General features: G+C 38.5%; 2 protein-coding genes across 3 annotated transcripts in view; one reads left to right on the top strand and one right to left on the bottom strand.

Annotated features, from left to right (window-relative positions):
- Positions 1-23,378, bottom strand: part of FANCB (FA complementation group B) — a 346,913-nt gene that overhangs the window by 84,359 nt on the left and 239,176 nt on the right. The window lies entirely within an intron of this gene.
- Positions 1-23,378, top strand: part of GLRA2 (glycine receptor alpha 2) — a 182,958-nt gene that overhangs the window by 58,213 nt on the left and 101,367 nt on the right. For both annotated transcript variants that reach the window (XM_061136016.1, XM_061136015.1), the window contains exons 5-7: positions 9,945-10,027; positions 12,884-13,021; positions 14,908-15,122. In XM_061136016.1, coding sequence (XP_060991999.1) covers positions 9,945-10,027; positions 12,884-13,021; positions 14,908-15,122 — 436 coding nt within the window. The remainder of the gene's footprint in view (positions 1-9,944; positions 10,028-12,883; positions 13,022-14,907; positions 15,123-23,378) is intronic.

Raw genomic sequence — 23,378 nt, 5'->3', positions numbered from 1 at the left:
GATTTATCTGCTTCTCTCCAAGTTGAATCCAATCCATATTTGGACCTAATTAACATGGGCCCACCATATGTGTGCACATTTTCCGAAGGGACAAGGCACAGATGGGAGCAGATATTGTATTTTTGTCCTTCCCAGCTAGCATTGCTGAATGCATATGGGTATTTTCTGTGATGCCTTTATGTTTGGTAAACATAGACCTTCCTAGTCAGCTACTGGTATTTTAGTCAGGGGAGAGGAGCAGAATAGCTGATGAACCAGCACTGTTGCCATTCACTCCCTGCAAAACCCAAGGTCAACATGGAGAAACAGGTCTTACACTTATTTGGAATTAACTAAAAGGATAGACTAATAGCAAAGCTTACTACCATCCTTGGGTTTAGTTTCAATCTTAGATAAAATTGAAGAAATGATTTCTCACCAGTGTCCTAGCCACATGATTTTGAGCCCTGTCATCCATCTAGCTTCATCCCTCCATTTGATACTCTTAATATCAAAGTCTGCTCTTGGGGATACTGGTAAGGAACCTGAGAACCTCTCAACTCATATACACAAAGGAGGAAATGACTAACAGTACTTGAAACACTACTCTCTCCCTAGATTTTCATCTTAATAGTCAGGGAAGCCTTTAGCTAAATGTCTATTATTCCATTATGAAAGTGTTAGTAGCTCAGTCATGTCTGACTCTTTGGGACCCCATGGACTGTAGCCCACCAGGCTCCTCAGTCCATGGGATTCTCCAGGCAAGAATACTTGAGTGGGTTGCCATTCCCTTCTCCAGCAGACCTTCCCAACCCAGGGATAAGAGTTGGGAGGAGTTTGATCAGGACCATGCCCTGGAATCTTTCCAGAATCCTAATAATTTCCACACCATGACTTTTCAACCTCTACTTATATAAACAGTCTTACCAGGCAATGCCACATCTGCGCCTGCCTGGGGACCAGGGGAACGGCTTAGGGCTGGAATGAGCAAGACCGTCTCTACGCTTCACATGATGAGCAAGGTCAAAGTGGCCATTGCATTACAGAGCTTTCAGAAGATGAGCTTAAAAACTTCATGCCTTGCCTGCCTAGCCAAACTTGGACCGATTTATTTTTGTTCTCTGTGGACAAGGATCCTTTTGTGGGTACCTTGAGTTTTAATTCAGAATCAAATAATTATTGTAAGTCATACTTCCCTGACAGACCCAAAGGGCCCTCTCAGGGTTTATATCTATAAGGGTAGGTTATCCACTCTACCTAGTCAGTGTAATGAAAGGGAGTAATGAAAAGCCTTTTAGTTGACTGAGTTCAGCTATGTCTGATTTACATAACCTGGAACATTCTTTAAATGAGAATTTGAAAACAACTTAAAAAAGATGAGTAATAAATGCACAACTATTGGAATAGACTCCATAAAAAGTATACATATATACACACATCTATATTAATATATTAGTAATATAAACTATGATCCCTTCAAAGAAACTGTTATTTTAAGTGTGTGATAAGCATGATGCCCAATAAATGCTTGCCAAAAATTGCTGAATGGATATACTAGATTATACCACAGATGGAGTTCTGTTTAACATGAATCCCTCCTGACTAAAGACATGGAGCTGGTCTCCCTCCATGCTCTGTCCTCATCCATGACCAGTACCAGGGGTTTTTATAAATCTTTAGTTGGGGATCATCCAGTGAATGTTGCAGTCACCATCCCTACTTTCTTTAAAATTTCTCAGTGACTCTTGGGGATATTAGATTTTCTAGTCAGAGACCAGAGATAGCACTCTGATACACTGCTACTGCCCTGAGTAGAGTCCCACTACCTACTTTTGCACACTTGTGTGTGTTAACAAGCATCTGGTTTGAGTTCTTCTCTGCTGCACCTTCCATTCTTCTCAGCAGCTACCCCAGTTTTTTCTAGCCATACCTACCATATTCTTGGTTGCCAATGAATTGACCTTGTGTGTTCTGCCTTGCCCTTAGCAACATGCCTTTCCCTGGTGACTGAGGTTCATGACTAATCTCCCTTACTGTCTCACTACCCCTGATCTAGCCATTTAGAAGTCTTCTTGAGCCTAATTGTCCAGACAAGGTTTCAAGTAGAAAGTCTTATTTTCCAAAGAGAGTGCTGATGCCACTGAAAAAAACCACAGACCTCTTTCTAAATCCCTGCCTATTTCTCTTTCAAAATGTTCTCCTCTTAGTCCATCATATGGACAGTAACTGAAGTCCTCCTTGGGACATGCTGAAGTAGAGCTTCTTAAAATGTGCTCCACAAGATCAGCCCAGCATTAACTGAGCTATTTCTCAGGAGGGCCTGGGAATCTGCATTCCTACCAAGCCCCTCAGATGATACCTACATCGACCAGAGTTTGAAACCCACTGTTCTAAAGAAGACTCTGATCAGACAACTAGCCTCATGGTATCTTATAATCCAATGACCACTCTAACTCCTTCCCTCCATCTCCCCATATGTGTGGGTTGTATAAATGATGCATGTCTAACTTGACTTCTAACTTGCTCCAGGCTAATTTCACTTAAGAAGGACACTCTTGTTTAATACATGATGCATCCTGTCAAATCTCTCTGGCATTAGAATGTCACATGGTTCAGAAATTTCCAAGTACCTGAGAGGAAAGAGTCAACAGACCTACACGACCTACACTGTACAGTAAGGCTGTCCTTAACATTTTAGGAGAAAGAGTGAATAGTGTTCTAGGATGTGGTATGACAAAGCCCTACGGGGGCAACAAATATATACCCAGACTGCCAGAAAGTTCTAATTTTAAGAAGCATTATTATTTAAACTTAAGGCTTTCATCACATTCAAGAGTGGAAATTCACCTAAAAGAGGAAATTTTTATGCTGGTCACCTTCACTTGCAGTTTAGAATCATAGAAATTTTGAGCAGGATAGAGTTGTGGGTAAGGAATGAGGCTCAGAGACATAGTTAAGGTCAAACCGCTCTTTCTCTATAAGCCTGGTCCACCACCCAGGCCCCTGGATCCACATTCAACGATGCTTGTACTCTAGGAGGTGGCCAGGGGAGGCTAGAGGAGTTTTTAAAAGGAAAAGTCATGGGAAGCCTGAATAACTGCAGAAAATATGAAGACAACCAAGGTGTCTACAACCTATTCTGCTAGCTTCACAGACAAAAGAGGATGATAAACTAGCAACAGATTCTTTTTCTAAGAAGGAACATTGTAGAGTAGAAAATAATAAACAAACTTTGACATCAATTAAAGTTGGGTTCAAATCTAACTTTGGTTGCTTACTGTTTTTGTGACTTTGGGGAAATGGCTTAACCTCTCTGAGGTCCAATGTGCTTATCTCAAAAACAGAGAGAATTCTCTCTGCCTCCTGGGATAGTACTCCATGACTGCAAAATAATGAGAACACTTGACCTGAAGCAGGTGCTCACAGAATGATTATCAATACTATCGAAATCACTTGAAGTTTTATTTTTCCTTATTAAGCATTTTAATCCTAAAAGAACACAGGTTCTATCCTCTCTGCTATTTCCATGTACCACTGAAGGTTTGCATATGCTACACAGAGTATGCTAAGCATGGTCCCTGAGAGAGGAATGGCAGGAATATACCTGAGACTCTTGCTTTTCCTAAAACACAAAAGCCTCCCTCTACCTTTCCTTTCCAAACAAGACAGACTACTATATCAGAATTAACTCTCTTTGAATGTTGGAAATCTTTTCTTTAGGCAAGAAGATCTCTCATGACAATTTGCAATTCCATCTGAAAATTCATTTTCTCTTCAAATGGCTTTTTCTTCCCTCAAGAATCTTTTACTGGGAAGGCTCTTCCGCTTACACGGAATTCTTTATGAATGAGTAGTTGCTTTACAAGTCAAGGAACCTTCTGTCTACCATGAAATTATAAAGTGATTAACATGCATGCTTCTAGCAATATGAGAACAGTCCTGGCCATGGACCCAGCTACCTGATGAAGGCTGGAGGACAGGTGGACATGGCTTTCTGGCTTTCTTTCCATTTGGTTTGCCTTATTTCTAGTTCCCACTAGAAATGCTAGCAACTTACAGAGAGGGGCCAGGCAAGCTTTCTGGCTTCCTTTGCCAGTCTTGGAATTTGGCAACACCCCATGGGCTCTGGAGTGTTCTTATACGTATAATTACAATTACACATATGTACAATTATAACAATTATGTATAATTATGATTTTACACTGTATAATTACGATTATACAGTGGAAGTGACAAATAGATTCAAGGGATTAGATCTGATAGAGTGCCTGAAGAACTATGAACAGAGGTTTGTGACATTGTACAGGAGGCAGTGATCAAAACCATAACCAAGAAAAAGAAATGCAAACAGGCTAAAGGGCTGTCTGAGGAGGCCTTACAAATAGCTGAGGAAAAAAGAGAAGTGAAAGGCAAAGGAGAAAAGGAAACATATACCCATCTGAATGCTGAGTTCCAAAGAATAGCAGGAGAGATAAGAAAGCCTTCCTAAGGGATCAATGTAAAGAAATAGAGGAAAACAATAGAATAGGAAAGACTAGAGAGCTCTTCAAGGAAATTAGAGACACCAAGGGAACATTTCATGTGAAGATGGGCATAATAAAGGACAGAAACTGTATGGACCTAACAGAAGCAGAAGATATTAAGAAGAAGTGGCAAGAATACACAGAAGAACTATACAAAAGAGATCTTAAAGACCCAGATAACCATGATGTGGTGATCACTCACCTAGAGCCAGACATCATGGAGTGCAAAGTCAAGTGGGCCTTAAGAAGCATCACTATGAACAAAGCTAGTGGAGGTGATGGAATTCCAGCTGAGCTATTTCAAATCCTAAAAGATGATGCTGTGAAAGTGCTGCACTCAATATGCCAGCAAATTTGGAAAACTCAGCAGTGGCCACAGGACTGGAACAGGTCAGTTTTCATTCCAATCCCAAAGAAAGGCATGCCAAAGAATGTTCAAACCACCATACAATTGCACTCATCTCACACACCAGCAAAGTAATGATCAAAATTCTGCAAGCTAGGCTTCAACAGTAAGTGAACCAAGAACTCCCAGATGTTCAAGCTGGATTTAGAAAAGGCAGAGGAATCAGAGATCAAATTGCCAATATCTGTTGGATCATACAAAAAGCAAGAGAATTCCAGAAAAAAAAATCTACTTCTGCTTCATTGATTATGCTAAAGCCTTTGACTTTACAAAGTCAAAGTTTGTTGACTTCACAACAAACTGTGGAAAGTTCTTCAACAGATAGGAGTACCAGACCACCTTACCTGCCTCCTGAGAGGCAGAAGGGGACGATAGAGGACGAGATGGTTGGATGGCATCACCAACTCAATGGATATGAGTTCAGCAAGCTCCAAGAGATGGTGAAGGACAGGGAAGCCTGACTTGCTGCAGTCCATGGGGTGGCAGAGTCAAACATGACTGAGCAACTGAACGACGTGGGCTCTGATGACCCTCCTTCTCGTCTAAATCCTTTGTGTTTTCCCATTTCTGCTGAATAAAAGCCTTACATTCTCCCACAGACCTTGAGGATGCTGATTCATTCATTTGTTCAACAAATGTTTACTGAATACCTCCTCTGTTAAAGGCATTATTTTAGATTGTAAAAAGGGAAACTTGTAGCCTTTGTGGTTCTTGCATAAGGGAAGAACCTTTCGTAGGAGAGAAATAAGTAAATTAAAAAAAATTCATTTGATTTAAAAAAACTGTAATATTAACATGGTTTACAATGTCTGCATCTATCAGTCATTTAAACTTTAAGTAAGATATAAACCTAAGCTGGTATGATAAGCAAGGTTAACTAAATAGGAAAGTAGTAAGGAATGGAATGGGGGAAGCTGATTTCCTGTGCTTTGTCCTATCCTTTTGCTTTCAAAATAGAAATGTTCCCTCAGCCTTCTCACTCTGTATAAAGAAGCAGGATCTCTATAAGGAAACTTTATTCTTTCTCTTGGGCAAACAGGAGCAGGGGTGCTCTGAATGCCTGCATGTCTTCACAATAACAGAGGGGGATGTGTGATAATGCTTCAGTAAATGAGTTCTTTAAGAAAAATCAAATGGGTTGGGAAGATCTGCTGGAGAAGGGATAGGCTACCCACTCCAGTATTCTTGGGCTTCCCTGTGGCTCAGCTGGTAAAGAATCTGCCTGCAATGCAGGAGATCTGGGTTCAATCCCTAAGTTGGGAAGATCCGCTGGAGAAGGGAAAGGTTACCTACTCCAGTATTCTGGCCTGGAGAATTCCATGGACGGTATAGTCCATGGGGTCGCAAATAGTTGGACACGACTGAGTGACTTTCACTTCACTCTGTATCTCTGTACAAAATAATATCAAGCTCACTTTTCTCCCAAACCCATGTTTTTAAATTTAAAGATAGCTTTTAAAAATCAATAGTGGTTACTTTGGAAGGTTCTTGACTGAGAAGAGAGCACAATGGAGTGTTCTGGGGTGATGGGAATATTCTAAGTCTGGATCTCGGTGCTTGTTAAACAGTTGGGTATAGATGCAAAAAAGGTATCATGCTGTAACTTACGATTTGTATATTTTTACTGTGTTTAACATATACTTCAGTGAAAAAGAAAAAAAAAACTAAGTAAAATGCAAGTCTGTGTTTTAGGCCTGCAGATGTGTGGTAAACTAGACATCATAAATTATAGGCTCTGTGGTCCATGAAAGAACTTATTAGATCTTTCCAATCGCTTCCCATTTGCTCAGATGGTGACATGATTTAGTAAAGTGGGGAGCTGTTAACTTGCCTCCTTGTTATTGACACTCATTGAGTTCCCATACAAAACCTATCTAGAAAGGGAAATAGAAAAACAAATAAGGAAGGAGGGAAATACACGCACAGTTCTCAGCTGAGACTGAGATTCAGAGAATTTCATGCTCTTTGGGAATTTCACTCAGTGCGGCTTTTCCATGGTGTTAATAGTTTTGACCCTAAGAACTCTGTAGGATTGTTGTATCTGCCACAAAGCCAGAAATATCATGTCTGAAGCTTTTTTCCCTAAACAAATGTGAAAAGTTCATAAAAGAATCCAATTAAGCAAACCTATGATTAAGAATATTAAAATTGGGTTGTTTCCAACAGCAAACAAATACCACTGATTTCCTTGTTGCATGTTTTAAAACTATTCATTTCTGCTATTAGTTTCTAATTTTTCAAAAGTAAACTTTTCAAAATCACAATGAAATTTCCAGGTTTTCTGGTTTTGATTCAATTAAACTATGCACATGCCCTCTGGTTATTTTTATATGATAGACATATTTTTGTTTGATGAAAATATTTCCTCTGTAAAAAATTTTAAAAAATAGATTCTTACTGTGTTAATAACAATTTTAAACCCACGGATCCTTTTGAAATTCCCCTCCCTTAATAAAGTGTCAATTTTTTAAAAATTTCTGATTACTAGAGATTTTCATTTTGATTCTTTTACTCTTCCTTTACGTTGAAGAGTTCATGGCATTGATCTCAATAAAATAAAACCTCAAAAAAAAAACAAAGTCTTTATGCTAGAAAGAAATTTAAATATATTTAACTATATTTATATATGTAAATGAACTCCACAACTGACAAAAATCATTTTTCCTGTCTAAAATGTTATTTTAACTTGGATATTTAGAACTCAAAACTATTGTTTTTCCTTTAGATATGTGGTATTTGTGTTCTCAGAATAGCTCACAGAAGGTAGGTAATTTATTTAGCAATGAAGGTGAAATACTGTATGTTTGTGGCAAAATTTTAACAATAATATATTACTATATATAATATACTAATGTATACTATATATTATACTATATAGTATATAGTATAGTATATAGTATATACAGTATATAGTATACTATATATATTATATGGTATATAATATATACTATAATATAATAATATATTACTATCATTATAGTAATAGCAAAACATTACTGAGTAAAACATAATTTAATAAGTTTACCTTTCAGCTATTGTTTGAAGAAAGGCATGCTTAACACATAAAGTTGATCATCTTCAAATAGCCTATACTTGTCAATATAGATAACACAGAATGAATAAAGAGTTAAAAAAAATAGTATGAATCATCCCGCCAACCAAAAATAACTACTCTTAATATAGTGCTGTGTTCACCTCTAATATTGAAAACATTTTTACATGATTGGGAGTACACTGTACTGTTTTTGTATCTTGCTTTTCCCTGTCATTGTTATATTTTAATGATTTTGAAGATTGTCAGCATGGATTCTTTGTCTAATCTCACTTCAAATCCCAAATCTTTTCTTTCTTTAAAATAACTGGGCCACTCTTTTTTATTATTACTATTTTGTTTTGGATTGAATAGGTATAACATAAAGCTGAGAAAGGAAAGAAAAGGGAACCAGGAAGGGAGAGCATGACAGAAAGGAAGAGTTTAGGTAACAGTGCAAGAATCAAAGGGGTCTATGGATAGAAGAGATATTTGAGAGTAAACGAACAGAAACTTGGAACAGTGAACTTCAGAATAACATGATTCTAGCATTATAGCTAAGTGGCAATAAGCATCATTTGATTCTACCTCATCATTTGATAGTGAAGTGAAAGTCACTCAGCTGTGTCCAATTCTTTGTGACCTCATGGCCTATACAATCCATGGAATTTTCTAGGCCAGAATATTGGAGTGGGTAGCCTTTCCCTTCTCCAGGGGATCTTCCCAACCCAGGGATTGAAGCCAGGTCTCCCACATTGCAGGTGGATTCTTAAGGATGCATGTTTATCGAGTTTAATGTCTTGCTTTGGGGACAGAGACAGTCGGAGGCAGTTCTTGAAAGGGAACACAGATCTGCTGATTCTCAACCTTAATTTCCTTCTTTTAATCTCTGAGGTATTAAAACACTGAAGAGCAAGAGGTGTGCAGCATTTCCTCGAGGACTGAGAAAGGAAATAGTGGAAAAGAGATGGTGAATTAATTGATATTTTGATAAAAGCCTTGATCAGAGGTGGCTGGAGCTTAGAAAGTAAAGGAAAGGGTTACACAGTAGTCCCTCAAGGATGCAGAGAAGTGAAGACTATGTACAAGTTACGATCCTCAAATGGCTTTTTAGATCCAGAATTACCTGCTCCAGATTTGTGAAAATTCTAGAATGAATGCTACAATATACAATTGACCTGTCCATGTAGTTAGCAAATGAAAAGATAGTGAAGTATTTGCCCATTTGATGGGAGGAGAGCCAATACTTGCCACAACCAATTATGCTTGTTACATCATTTTTTGTCCTTGAAGCAAAGCCCACCTGTCCAACTTCAAAGCATGATAAATTTTACATCTTTTGGACATCAGTGTGCATAAGAGCCCACTTTCCTGTTACATTATTTCTCAATGCTCTTCTTTCTTTATTTATTTAATCACTTAAATTATGTATTTATTTATTTTTGTAACTTTAAACTTTTAGTATTGTAATTGGGGTATAGCCGATTAGCAATGTTGTGGTAGTTTCAGGTGAAGAGCAAAGGGACTCAGCCATACATATACATTTAGCCATTCTCTCCCAACCCGCCCCCTCCTATCCAGGCTGGCACATAATATTGAGCAGAGTTCTATGTGCTATATAATAGGTCTTTGTTGGTTATCCATTTTTAACACAGCAGTGTGTACATGACCTTCACAAAATCCCTAACTATCTCTTCCCCCCAGAAACCTCTTCTTGATTCTAGAATAAACTTCAGACCAGTGCTACTGGGGAGGTGATAGTCAGAGACTGGAAGATGGGAAATGGAGAGTAAGAGGTTACCGCAAAATTCTATAGCATTTAAAAAAGTTACCAATGGCTACTGCTCATTTGAAAATTAGGAAACATTGTCCTGAGTGAGAGCTGAGAGTTCATCCTCTGTATCAGTGTCACTCTGCTTAATACCAAATATATTTTTGGTTTGCTTCTCAAGAATCAGATCTCACAAATTAAAAACTTGTTTTCAATTTTCTTTTCTTTGGTAAGGCTCACGTTGACCTTATCCTGTCCCATGGACTTGAAGAATTTTCCAATGGATGTCCAGACTTGTACAATGCAGCTGGAGAGTTGTAAGTCACTATGACTGAGATAACCACCTGCTTGTTTTAAGCAATGACCTGGTTCTTTTCAGTATGTCGTTAAGGAGAAAAAAAAAACCCATAAGAGTCAATCTATACCTATTTAACAACTCCCAAGGTCCTAAGGGAAGGACAAGTAAAAGTGTGTGTGCGTGTCTTATACCCAAGAGCACAAAGACCATTTTTCAAAGTAAAAAGCCAAATAACTTGCCCTTCATCAAAAAACAAGCCTGATTCAGTAAGCTTTTCTTTGAAATGAAAATGTCTCCTGGGAAAATTAAGATTATTAGTCATTTAACCTCTATAATGAATCGCTCTCTAGTCAGAAAATTGTATTTCCTTCTATCTTGTGCTTGTATAGACCTTCACTCCAAAGGAATTTTAGCAGGAAGGGATAATTGATTTGAGGACAAGATACAGGGGCCTTAGTCAGAAGAGGATGTAAAAATGAGGGGCATTAAGGTGACATGGAATAAAGGGATCTCCCTTAGATGGGCCACGGACATACAAAGACAAGGTGAAGGAACTAGAGAAATGCTACTATTCTGTGCCCTTTATGTCCTGGCTCTGATGCCACTGAAATCTTTAACATGTGCCATAAGTTGCTGATGCCTCCAAGGTAATGGAATTTTCAGTCAGCAGACATGAAATTTTTTTCTGGCTTGCTCTGTCAGTCGCTCTGTTTGTAAAATGCAGAGAATAATAAGTGCTACTGACCTATAGGGATGTTAGGAGATTTAATGAGGCAGGGGCAAGAAAATACTTTTAACTTCTTGGTTTAGAAAAATAATAAATGCAAAAAAACACATCAACTATTATTTAAAAAGAGGCGGTGACAGCGATTTCTTCTGATCATTTAAAATCATTGTAGATTTCCCTTGAAACTTCCTACAAAAATAAACAAAATAATGAAACATCTTTGTTTGAAGAGGTTGTCAGAGATAAAATGAGAATTTCTGATTTACAATAGGCTTTATGTATTCATTTTTTCCCCATTGCCCCTTCTCTTCAGAAGATAGTTAAGAAAAACTTTTTCTTACATAATGATTCCTTCTTTGTGTCTTCTCTACTGCTCCAAACTCTCCCCTGCCTCAACCTATTACTTAGTTTTTCTATAAAGCAGCAACCATAGCTATCATCTGAGGTTCCTCCAAGGCTTAGTCGTGTCCAACTCTTTGCAACCCCATGGACTATACAGTCCATGGAATTCTCTAGGCCAGAATACTGGAGTGGGTAGCCATTCCTTTCTCCAGGGGATCTTACCAACACAGGGATCATACCCAGGTCTCCCACATTGCAGGCAGATTCTTTACCAGCTGAGCTACTAAGGAAGCCCCCTTAAAGGCTTAAAAACTCCAATTAGTAAATATGCTTGGTGCTTTCAGGATCTAGAAGTAATGAAATCAAAGAAGCAGTGATGTGTTTACCACTAACTTTGACTGTGAAGGGTGGGAAGTGTCCTTTACTTTTCTACCCTCATATTCTACCCTCCTTCCCCACATTTTTTCCTCTTCTATTTGATGGACCCCAAGCTGCAGCTTCCAAGTGGCTGACAAGGACTATTACTGTAGCGGTCAGCAAGAAAAGGGTGCTTGGCAAGCCTCTAGTATTTGATGGAGACATCCAAGAAGTCCTCATACAGCACTGATGTGGAAGAGACAGGGTTGACCACTCTCTTTGTGGACCATCAATGCTTGTACAAAGCCCTCTTTGTGACTTGCTTGTTTTTAATTTCTGGCTTTGAATGGAAAAGGTGGTCCAAAGAAAGAGGAAAGTAGATTCCAATTAATTTTGCAATTGATTTCTGGGTAGCTTTGGTGAGTCATTACCTTTCAGGAAACAAGAATAAGAATCTATAACCTTAATAAACATGCTGAGGTTACTGGCTAGCCAAAACCTCACATAATAACCCTTGTCTGCCTCACTCTCCTTTTAGAGTTCATATCACAAATAAAGGAAGAGGTGAGAGAACTGATGCCTGATAAAAGAGTAGCCTTCATTTCCAGGGTGCAAAAAGATCCAGAAGTACTTGACATAACAACTTAGTTAGCAGGAGCTTGGAGACTAAGAGCTGACTTTGGTTTACTAAACTGATAATAATCTTACTTCGAATGGTTCAAAAGTCATGTAACAATATGACTATATAACAGAGAATCTGTTTTACTTCATATTCAGCATTGTAATGAGTAGGCCCCTTTAGCAAGAAACTAGCACAAATGAATATGCTTAATTTGCATATTCTATAACTTTCTCTCAGATTACCTACCTACAGCCCTTCCCACTTGCTAAAGTAATTGAGGATTGACCATAAGGACTTGAACATAAACTTTCTGAAAACAAAGGTAATAGACCCAAAGAGAGGAGCCAAGTTTGTAATGGAAATATTTTAAGCAGGGCTGTGATGAATCCATCCTCATTAAAAAAAAAAAAATGCTTTTCATTTGAAATACTAAGCCTGGTGCCATGAATTACATTGTTTTATTGGATATCCACAGACACAGCTCTTTCAAGTAAAGACAATCTTCAAAGCATTTCTGTTTATTTACTTGCTTGTTCTTCAGAGGATTTAGTGGATAAAGAAGGCAGAGGCAAAATGGACTTTATAGATTCTATTCTCTCATTATACAGAAAAAAATCATTCAGAAATAGCTTGTTGTCTTCAATTTCTTTGGCTCCAATGACATGTAGTTGTCATGATGATCACAGCTCTTTTATTAAAAAATGCTCTTGAATTGGCCGACCATGTCTGCTTTAGATGACCCCCTTGATTGTTTCTTTACCTGGCTAGACTTTCAAGCTTTCTTGGAAAGATGCATTCAATTTTTCACCATGATTCATTTGTTCCAGTTGGATACACAATGAATGACCTGATATTTGAGTGGTTAAGTGATGGTCCAGTTCAAGTTGCTGAAGGATTGACCCTGCCTCAGTTTATTTTGAAAGAAGAGAAGGAACTCGGCTACTGCACAAAGCACTACAACACTGGTAAGTTTCCTTTCAGCTGCTCAACTCAAATGGGCTCCACCTGCAGCTTGGTGTATATATCTTATCACCTTATTTTCTGCATATTGATCAAGAAAGTGGAGCTACAAAGAACTGTCCTGGGCTTGGCTCAAAATCCCTTCAACACATAAGATGCCTATACCCCTTGAAATGGGTCAGAGAGCACGACAGTTAATTTTTCCAAAAGAGAGAGAGAAGGAAAGAGCTTTGGGAATCTTGTGCTATTCTCTCGCTGACCATCTACTATCAAATGACTTTGAGGAAAGATGTATGAGACCTTGTAAGTGGTACAAGAAATGAATAAATTTTGGCCCATTCCCAGCATCCACTCTTGACATTGGCTCCTCAGATCAATTTGCACTCTCAGGACTTCCATGGGCCGGTGGTTAAGAATTCACTTGCAATGCAGGGGTCAAGGAACTCGGTCCCTGGTCAGGGAACTAAGATCCCACATGCTATGGAGCAGCTAAGCCCATGTGCCACAACTACTGAGCCTGTGTGCTCTGGAACCTGTGTGCCACAACAAGAGACCATGCACCACAACAAAAGATCCCACAACGAAGATCCTGCATGCCACAATTAAGACCTGAGGCAGCCAAATAAATTAATAAATCGATTTTAAATTTGCACTCTGCCTTAGTGGAAGAGAGAAATAAAAGGTCTTTGCAAACCCAGAAATACAGCTGTTGCACTCTCCAGTACTAAACAGTATGCATGAAAATCAGTTGCTCGGAAGTCAGCTCGCTCTAGAGTCATGCACTATCACTAGTGCTGACAGACACACGGTGCAAGGCGAGAATCTGAGGTCGTAGCAACAAGTGGGCATTGTTACTCGGAAGATTATGCCCGCCCGTAAAGTCGATGGCTTTTCCTGTCAATGTCCTGGTCTTTCATATCACACAAGTTGACCAAGGAGAAGCAATTGAGACACGATAGTTTGTTCAGTGACTGCTCAAGGAGTCACTGCTGAGTAAATGGTCCATGAACATTTGTTTTAGAAGTCAACAATGCTTTCTATTAAATAACTAAAATCTGATTGTAAGGTCTTCTTCCTGAGCAAGAAGAACCCAACCCTATCTCTTATCATTTGTGCAGGCTAAGCCAAATTACCTTCTGGGCTTCTAATGCCAAGCCAATTTAAAAGGAAGGGAAGTGGTAAGGGGCAGGAACATCTGTCTCTTAATAGTATGTTAAAAGTTGTAATGTCTTTACATGTACTCTATTTTAGAGGCAATGCAACACTGTAAACAGATTCTAGGTATATTCTAAATGTCCTCAAGTAATTACCCAGGAGATTATGAAAATTTTACAATGATCAGATTATATTCACAGCTTCTAAAAATGTCTATTTTTCTCTTGCTACTGCTAACATGAAGAGAGAGATACAATTAACCAAATCCTTTAGGAGCCTCACATGAACTTCACTGCTTAGGAAGGCAAGGTTTCAACTATTTCATATTATATGTTATGTATTAAATGCTATATAGTGTGTGCTACACATATACGCTGTAGGTTACATGTTGTATGCTATATATTACATACTATAACTCCCACAAAACTGAATAGTTTCTTACCACTGAACAGTCTAGAAAATTCTGAAGCTCTGTCTAAATAAGCACACTGCAACAAGCACAGATTTTAAAATTAAATATGCCACATGGTTTTGGGCCAGTGACTCTTTAGATCGCTCTGTCATTTTTCATTACTGGTTGAGTTGGAAAACAGTTGAATTGGGTATGTAGGGTCAGTGTTTTGTGCAATCTTTCAAATCTATCTTTAATGTTCTTTTTTAATAAAAATAAAGTGGGGGGCTGGAACAGGAAAGATAATTTCAAATTGGCTTTTAAATCATCATTTCCTGTTTCCAGGAAAGTTTACCTGCATCGAGGTTAAGTTTCACCTGGAACGCCAGATGGGATATTATTTGATCCAGATGTACATCCCCAGTTTGTTGATAGTCATTCTGTCCTGGGTCTCTTTTTGGATAAACATGGATGCGGCCCCTGCCAGAGTTGCACTGGGCATAACGACAGTCTTAACAATGACCACCCAGAGTTCAGGCTCCAGGGCATCTCTGCCAAAGGTAAGAGATCTCCTCATTTGACAACAAGTGACCTGAGAGGTTTGTCAAAGGTCTTATGGACTGGAGAATTCTGTGAAGACAGAAATGTTTGCTTCTGTGCGGCACTGCTGGAGATGCAAATGCAGTAAGAGAATTGGAAAGCTGAGTTTGAGAACATTAGAGCTTTTAGAACAAGGGGGAATCTTTGTAATCAGATTAATTAGGGGAAAGGGGATTCAGGGTTGAGAGAGAAGAGGGATGAGTGGAGGCAGAAACATGGCTCAGGAATTCTCAGAAGCCCTTGAGTACTTTTGACCTCATGTTGTTTATGAGGCATGAAGCTTGCAGGAATTGGAGTAAGATTGATACAACTTATGTTGTATCGTCAAGTATTTATTGGGGAGGCTATTGTGATTCATATGCTCAGTGAAGTCATTTACTGTAATAAAAGATTGAATTTGTTCTTGTTTAGTCGCTGAGTTGTGTCCGACTCTTTTGTGAACCCATGGACTGTAATTAAGCTACTGCAAATTTACACAGAAAAGCCATAGGCAATGAGTGTACATAGGAAATGAACGTGCAGTATTAGGGTGTAGCAAATCAGATATCTGTTTGTTCGTATGCCTTAATTTAGCTTAATGGCTAATAAAATTACTGTTTTGAGTGACATAGTTACCTAGAGAATAACAGTGGAGTCACTGAGGATGGTAAAAATTCTGGCAACTGTGGCAGGTTCACAAAGAAGTATGGAGTGGATATTGGGGGCAAAAAGACATTTTGAAGTACCTTGAATAATAAATCATAATGGTTGCATAATCTATTTTTATGTAAGAGTGGCTGTCTGCATTTATCAATATTGCTCAGGAAAATAATGATAAACATCCTGCTTGTGAAATGCCCCAGCACCTCAGAATGTTCCTATGTATATTTCCCCTTTTCACTAAGTACATTGAGTCATTAGCCTCAATTTTCCAGGACTGTGAGTTCAATTTAATATTCAGTATATACTGTCTCATACTGGTTTAGCACTTACTACAAAACCCAGTTCCAGAAAGTAACTGAGATGTAATCCTCTATTTTTGCTAGCTTGGGCTTATGTTTAGCTGTGCTGCAACTGACATGATAAGAAATGTTATATCATGTTCCACATTATCGCCTGTGTTGGAAGATAAGATGACATATGGAAGAGTTCTGTGGCTTTAATGGAGTTTGGTTGAATAGTGGGAAAATACTTATACTAATTTTTCAAGTTTCATGCCTCCAAAGATAAATATTAGATATTGTATGCTAATAGAGAAAGGAATAGATCTGTCTCTGATACTTTTTTACTTTATAGGATAACAAATAGTACAAAACACCTATGTCATATTTCTACTGGAATACAGATGTCAGAAATGGTAACAGCTTTTTTTTTTTCAGCTATATAATCACATATCAATACTGCCTAACAGAAATTTTAATCTACTCTGTGCCTCCTCCCAAACAGGTTCATTTGTTTATTTCCCATTATTTATTAGTTATTGCCATCACTGTATGCCATGCCATTTAACCTTAGGACACACAAATATATTGTACAATTTAATAGATAGTTAAAGTATTGGTGGTACACTGCAAACAGATAATGTCAAAACAAGATATTTAGCCTCCAAAAACTCATTGATACAAAAAGAATAGTCATTTATTTCAAAATGGGAGCTTGAGATTTTATAAATTTGTTATTCATTCTTATTAGCCATTGTGATTTTACATCATGGTCAGAACTATTGCTAAAAAGGAGATTAATCAAGATGGTAGAGTAGGAGGACATGGAAGTCACCTCTTGCCATGAATACATCAAAAATACATTTGCATGTGGAACAATACTCATTGAAAACTAACTGGAAACTAGCAGAAAGATTTGTACAAGCAAGGCTGTAAGAAAGATACATATGGAATCGAGTAGGAAAGGGGGGAAAACAATCAAGTCAGGACCCGTGACCCTGGAAGGGCTCTCAGGGGAAAAGAGAGATCACATGAACAAACACCAGCTTTGGGGAGTGAGCAGTGAAAACTAAAGACTGGACGCCCCAGTCGTGGGGTCATACACAGTAGACGAGCCCTCTTGGCTGCTTGGAGGACACTGGGACTAACAGGAGGTCTGTGGGAAGCCTGGTCTCTGCTCCTGAGGAGTGCTGGTGCACTGGCTTACCCCTGGGGCAGGGCAGAGAAGATGGTGAGAGGACTGCTCCAGGGGCAATCAAGTTTCCCACAACTGCCTTGGTGTTTGCTCCAGCAAAGCTTACTACACGTCAGAGTGTGGTGTGGGATCTAGGGCTGCCACCACTGGGGAAAAAGCTTGGCCATGGGATACAGAGATGACCTAGTCCCAGGGCAAAGTCTGGGTGAGGCATCAGTAACTATTGTTGGCACATACTCAAGCATCACATCAGAAGCAGCCCAGAACTCTGAGGGCGGCTACTCCACCACAGCTGACCCCGATACACAAACAGTCCACACTGGCCCCTCCTGCCCTGCCCTGCATCTCCACAAAAAGGCAGCCATGTCACAGACTGGGGGAAGTGGTCAGCAGTGAGGGACAAGTGGAACTTGGACCTGAGGCTGCATCTAAGCAGTTAGAGAGAAATAATCGCTGGCACCTGCACAGGCAGCACATGAGAAACAACTCAGACTTCTGTCTGTGGCAAAAATGAGCTGAGAGGGCCCACATGGGCTTCCGTTCTTCAGCAATTCCCATCTCTGGGGCAAAAGTCCCAGTGCTGGGAAAGGGGAAAGCAGACACCTAAAGGGAACAGAGCCAGCTCAGGTCCAACCCACAGGGCTTCTACTCCAGCTACTTGGAGGGCAGTGATGGCCACTGAGTGGAAGGAAAGTCCCAACCCACACCCAACTACAGCTCTAGCCCCTCCGCCTCCAGCCTCATATCTACGTAATAGCTACCAACATATTAGCTACCAGCACAATTTGAGGAAAGACCTCACTTATGTCAACGTCAAATCTGCTCTCTCTCCAAAGGCATTAGGCATACACAGTTTGCATAGGGATGTTTCCATATATGAACACCTCTTCCAGACTGGAATAGATAACCATTTCATTTAAATTCATAGAGGCAAAGAAAGTTAAGGAAAATAACAAAGCAAAGGAACTACTCTTAATTGAAACAGTAAGAAAAAAAACACTGAAAATACATAATTCAGGTCGGCCCAGTTCAGTTCAGTCACTCAGTCAAGTCCGAGTCTTTGTGACCCCATGGACTGCAGTACACCAGACCTCCCTGTCCATCACCAACTCCCGGAGATTACTCAAACTCATGTCCATTGACTCTGTGATGCCATCCAACCATCTCATCCTCCATCATCCCCTTCTCCTCCCACCTTCAATCTTTCCCAGCATCAGGGCTTTTTCAAATGAGTCAGTTCTTTTTTTAATTTTTTTTCCATTTATTTTTATTAGTTGGAGGCTAATTACTTTACAATATTGTAGTGGTTTTTGCCATTGTTTTATGTCAAATGAGTCAGTTCTTCGCATCAGGTGGCCAAAGTATTGTGAGTTTCAGCTTCAACATCACTCCTTCCAATGTATATTCATCACTGACTTCCTTTCGGATAGACTGGATGGATTTCCTTGCAGTCAAAAGGACTCTCAAGAGTCTTCTCCAACACCACAGTTCAAAAGCATCAATTCTTCGGTGCTCAGCTTTCTTTATAGTCCAACTCTCACATCGATCCATGACTACTGGAAAAACCATAGCCTTGACTAGATGGACCTTTGTTGGCAAAGTAATGTCTCTGATTTTTAATATGCTGTCTAGGTTGGTCATAACTTTTCTTCCAAGGACTAAGCGTCTTTTAGTTTCATGGCTGGAATCACCATCTGCAGTGATTTTGGAGCCCAAAAAAATAAAGTCTGCCACTGTTTCCACTGTGTTTCCCCATCTATTTGTCATGAAGTGATGGGACCAGATGCCATGATCTTAGGTTTCTGAATGCTGAGTTTTAAGCCAACTTTTTCACTCTCCTCTTTCACTTTCATCAAGAGGCTCTTTAGTTCTTCACTTTGTGCCATAAGGGTGGTGTCACCTGCATATCTGAGGTTATTGATATTTCTCCCAGAAATCTTGATTCTGGATTGTGCTTCATCCAGCCAAGCGTTTCTCATGATGTACTCTACATATAAGTTAAATAAATAAGGTGACAATATACAGCCTTGACATACTCCTTTCCTGATTTGGAACCAGTATGTTCTTCCATGTTCAGCTCTAACTATTGCTTCCTGACCTGCATACAGATTTCTCAGGAGGCAGGTCAGGTGGTCTGGTATTCCCATCACTTTAAGAATTTTCCACAGTTTGTTGTGATCCACACAGTCAAAGGCTTTGGCATAGTCCATAAAGCAGAAATAGATGTTTTCTGGAACTCTTGTGTTTTTTCCATAATCCAACAGATGTTGGCAATTTGATCTCTGGTTCCTCTGCCTTTTCGAAAACTAGCTTGAACATCTGGAAGTTCACAGTTCACGTACTTTTGAAGCCTGGCTGGAGAATTTTAAGCATTATTTTACTAGCATGTGAGATGAGTTCAATTGTGTGGCAGTTTGAGCATTCTTTGGCATTGCCTTTCTTTGACATTGGAATGAAAACTGACCCTTTTCAGTCCTGTGGCCACTGCTGAGTTTTCCAAATTTGCTGGCATATTGAGTGCAGCATCATCTTTTAGGATTTGAAAGAGCTCAAGTGAAATTCCATCACCTCCACTAGCTTTGTTTGTAGTGATGCTTTCTAAGGCCCACTTGACTTTGCATTCCTGGATGTCCTGCTCTAGGTGAATGATCATACCATCATGATTATCTGGGTCATGAAGATCTTTTTTGTATAGTTCTTCTGTGTATTCTTGCCACCTCTTCTTAATATCTTCTGCTTCTATTAGGTCCATACAATTTCTTTCCTTTATTGTGCCCATCTTTGCATGAAATGTTCCCTTGGTATCTCTAATTTTCTTGAAGAGATCTCTAGTCTTTCTCATTCTATTGTTTTCCTCTATTGCTTTGCACTGATCACTGAGGAAGGCTTTCTTATCTCTCCTTGCTATTCTTTGGAACTCTGCTTTCAAATGGGTATATCTTCCCTTTTCTCCTTTGCTTTTTGCTTCTCTTCTTTTCACAACTATTTGTAATGCCTCCTCAGACAGCCATTTTGCTTGTTTGCATATCTTTTTCTTGGGGATGGTCTTGATCCCTGTCTCCTGTACAATGTCATGAACCTCTGTCCATAGTTTGTCAGGCACTCTATCAGATCTAATCCCTTGAATCTATTTGTCACTTCCACTGTATAATCATAAGGGATTTGATTTAGGTCATAGCTGAATGCTCTAGTGGTTTTCCCTACTTTCTTCAATTTAAGTCTGAATTTGACAATAAGGAGTTCATGATCTGAGCCACAGTCAGTTCCAAGTCTTGTTTTTGCTGACTGTATAGAGAATGTTAACTGAATTAAGGAAAACAATAGATAAAACACAGTGAGAATGTTAATAAGGAAGAAAGAATATAAAAAAAGACTCAATCAGAAATAAAGAATTCAATAACTGAAAAAAAAACACTAGAAGGAATGAAAAGCAGACTGACACAGAAGAATGCATAAGTGATCTGGAAAACAAAGTAATGGAAATCACAAAAAAGAAAACAAATTTTAAAAAATAAGAACAGTTTATGGAATCTCTGGCTTAGCATTAACTGTACCAATATTCAAATTATAGGGGTCCCAGCAGGAGAAGAGAGAGAAGGAGATTGAACATGTATTTGAGAAAATTATGGCTAAAAACCTCCCAAACTGGTGAAAAAGGAAAGAGATATCCAGGTACAGGAAGCAGAGAGAGTTCCAAACAGTAGAAAACCAGACAGATATAATTAAAATGGCAAAACTTAAAGACAATTTTAAAGGCAGCAAGATAAAAACAGACTCATATACAAGGAAACTCCATAAGGCTATCACCTGATTTTTCTGCAGAAATACTGCAGGTAAGAAGAGAGTGGTATGACATATTCAAAGTGCTGAAAGGGAAAAACCTGCAACCTAGTATATGCTAGCAGCAAGACTGCTATTTAGACTCAAAGGAGATATAAAACTACTCAGAAAAGCAAAAGCTAAAAGAGTTCATCAATACTAAACCTACTGTAAAAGAAATGTAGAAATGTTAAAGGGTTTTCTCTTTGAGGGAGAAGGGAAAAAAGTAAGAATCTATAGAAAATTGAAGTTCCAAGAAGGAAAGGAAAGGAAAATATATAGTAAGGATGGAGGATCTACCACTTAACTAAGCCAGTACAAATATTAAAAGACAAAAATTTGCAAAAGCAACTATAACTACAATAAAGAATTAAAGGGATAAACATGAAGATGTAAAGTATGACATTAAAAACACAAAATGTTGGGGAGAGCTGTAAAAAATGTAGATCTTTTAAATTTGAACTAAAATGACTATCAGTTTAAAACAGGTAGATTTGGTTATAGGTCAACAGGTAAGAACCCCATGAAAACCACAAATAAAAAAACCTACAATAGACACACAAAAACTAAAAAGAAAGAAACATAAGCATATTATTACCAAAGAAAATCATCAAACCACAAGTAAAGAAGCAAAAAGAAATAACCAGAAATACTATAAAAACAGCCAGAAAATAAGTAATAAAATGTCAATCAGTACATACCTATCAATAATTACTCTACATGTAAAAGGACTAAATGTTTCAATCAAAAGACATAGAGTGGCTGATTGTATTTTTTCTTTAAAAAAAAGCCAAGACCCATCTTCATGCTACCTAGAAAATTCACTTCAGAACTAAAGACACACACAAGACTGAAAGAGGGGGAGTGGAAAGAGACATTTCAGGTAAAAGGAAATGACAAGAAAGGAGGGGGTAGTAATACTCATATCACACAAAATAGACTTTAAAACAAAGGCTATAACAAAAGACATAGAAGGACATTATAAAATGATAAAGTGATCAATACAAGAAGAAGATATTATACACATTAACAAATATGTATACAATAAAGGAACATCTATACATATAAAGAAATACTAACAGAAATAATGGAGAAATGGACAATAATACAATAAGAGTAGGTAACTTAAATGCCCCACTTACATCAATGAACAGATCACCCAGAGACAAAATCAATAAGGCAACAGTGGTCTTAAATGACATGCTAGACCAGTTAGATTTAATAGATATCTACAGGAAATTTCATGCCCAAACAGCAGAATACATATTGTTTTGAAGTGCACATGGACCGATTTTCAGGACAGATCACAACTAAGCCATAAAATAAGTCTCAACAAATTGAAGAGGACAGAAATAGATGGAGAAATGTATCATGTTCATGGATCAGAAGAATCAATATTGTGAAAATGAGTATACTACCCCAAAGCAATCTATAGATTCAATGCAATCCCTATCAAGCTACCAACGGTATTTTTCACAGAACTAGAACAAATAATCTCACAATTTGTATGGAAACACAAAAAACCTCGAATATCCAAAGCAATCTTGAGAAAGAAGAAAGGAACTGGAGGAATCAACCTGCCTGACTTCAGGCTCTACTACAAAGCTAGTCATCAAGACAGTATGGTACTGGCATAAAGACAGAAATATAGATCAATGGAACAAAATAGAAAGCTCAGAGATAAATCCAAGCACCTATGGACACCTGATCTTTGACAAAGGAGGCAAGAATATACAATGGAGAAAAGACAACCTCTTTAACAAGTGGTGCTGGGAAAACTGGTCAACCACTTGTAAAAGAATGAAACTAGAACACTTTCTAACACCATATACAAAAATAAACTCAAAATGGATTAAAGATCTAAACATAAGACTAGAAATTATAAAACTCCTAGAGGAGAATATAGGCAAAACACTCTCTGACATAAATCACAGCAGGTCCTCTATGACCCACCTCCAAGAGTAATGGAAATAAAAGCAAAAATAAACAAATGGGACCCAATTAAACTTAAAAGCTTTTGCACAACTAAGGAAACTATAGGCAAGGTTAAAAGACAGCCTTCAGAATGGGAGAAAATAACAGCAAATGAAGCAATGGACAAAGAATTAATCTCAAAAATATACAAGCAGCTCCTGCAGCTCAATTCCAGAAAAATAAACGACCCAATCAAAAAATGGGCCAAAGAACTAAACAGACATTTCTCCAAAGAAGACATACAGATGGCTAACAAACACATGAAAAGATGCTCAACATCACTCATTATCAGAGAAATGCAAATCAAA

The sequence above is a fragment of the Dama dama genome, chromosome X (genome assembly GCF_033118175.1).
Source record: "Dama dama isolate Ldn47 chromosome X, ASM3311817v1, whole genome shotgun sequence".
In the NCBI taxonomy this organism is placed as follows: Eukaryota; Metazoa; Chordata; class Mammalia; order Artiodactyla; family Cervidae; genus Dama; species Dama dama.
This window is presented reverse-complemented; position numbering and strand designations above follow the sequence as displayed.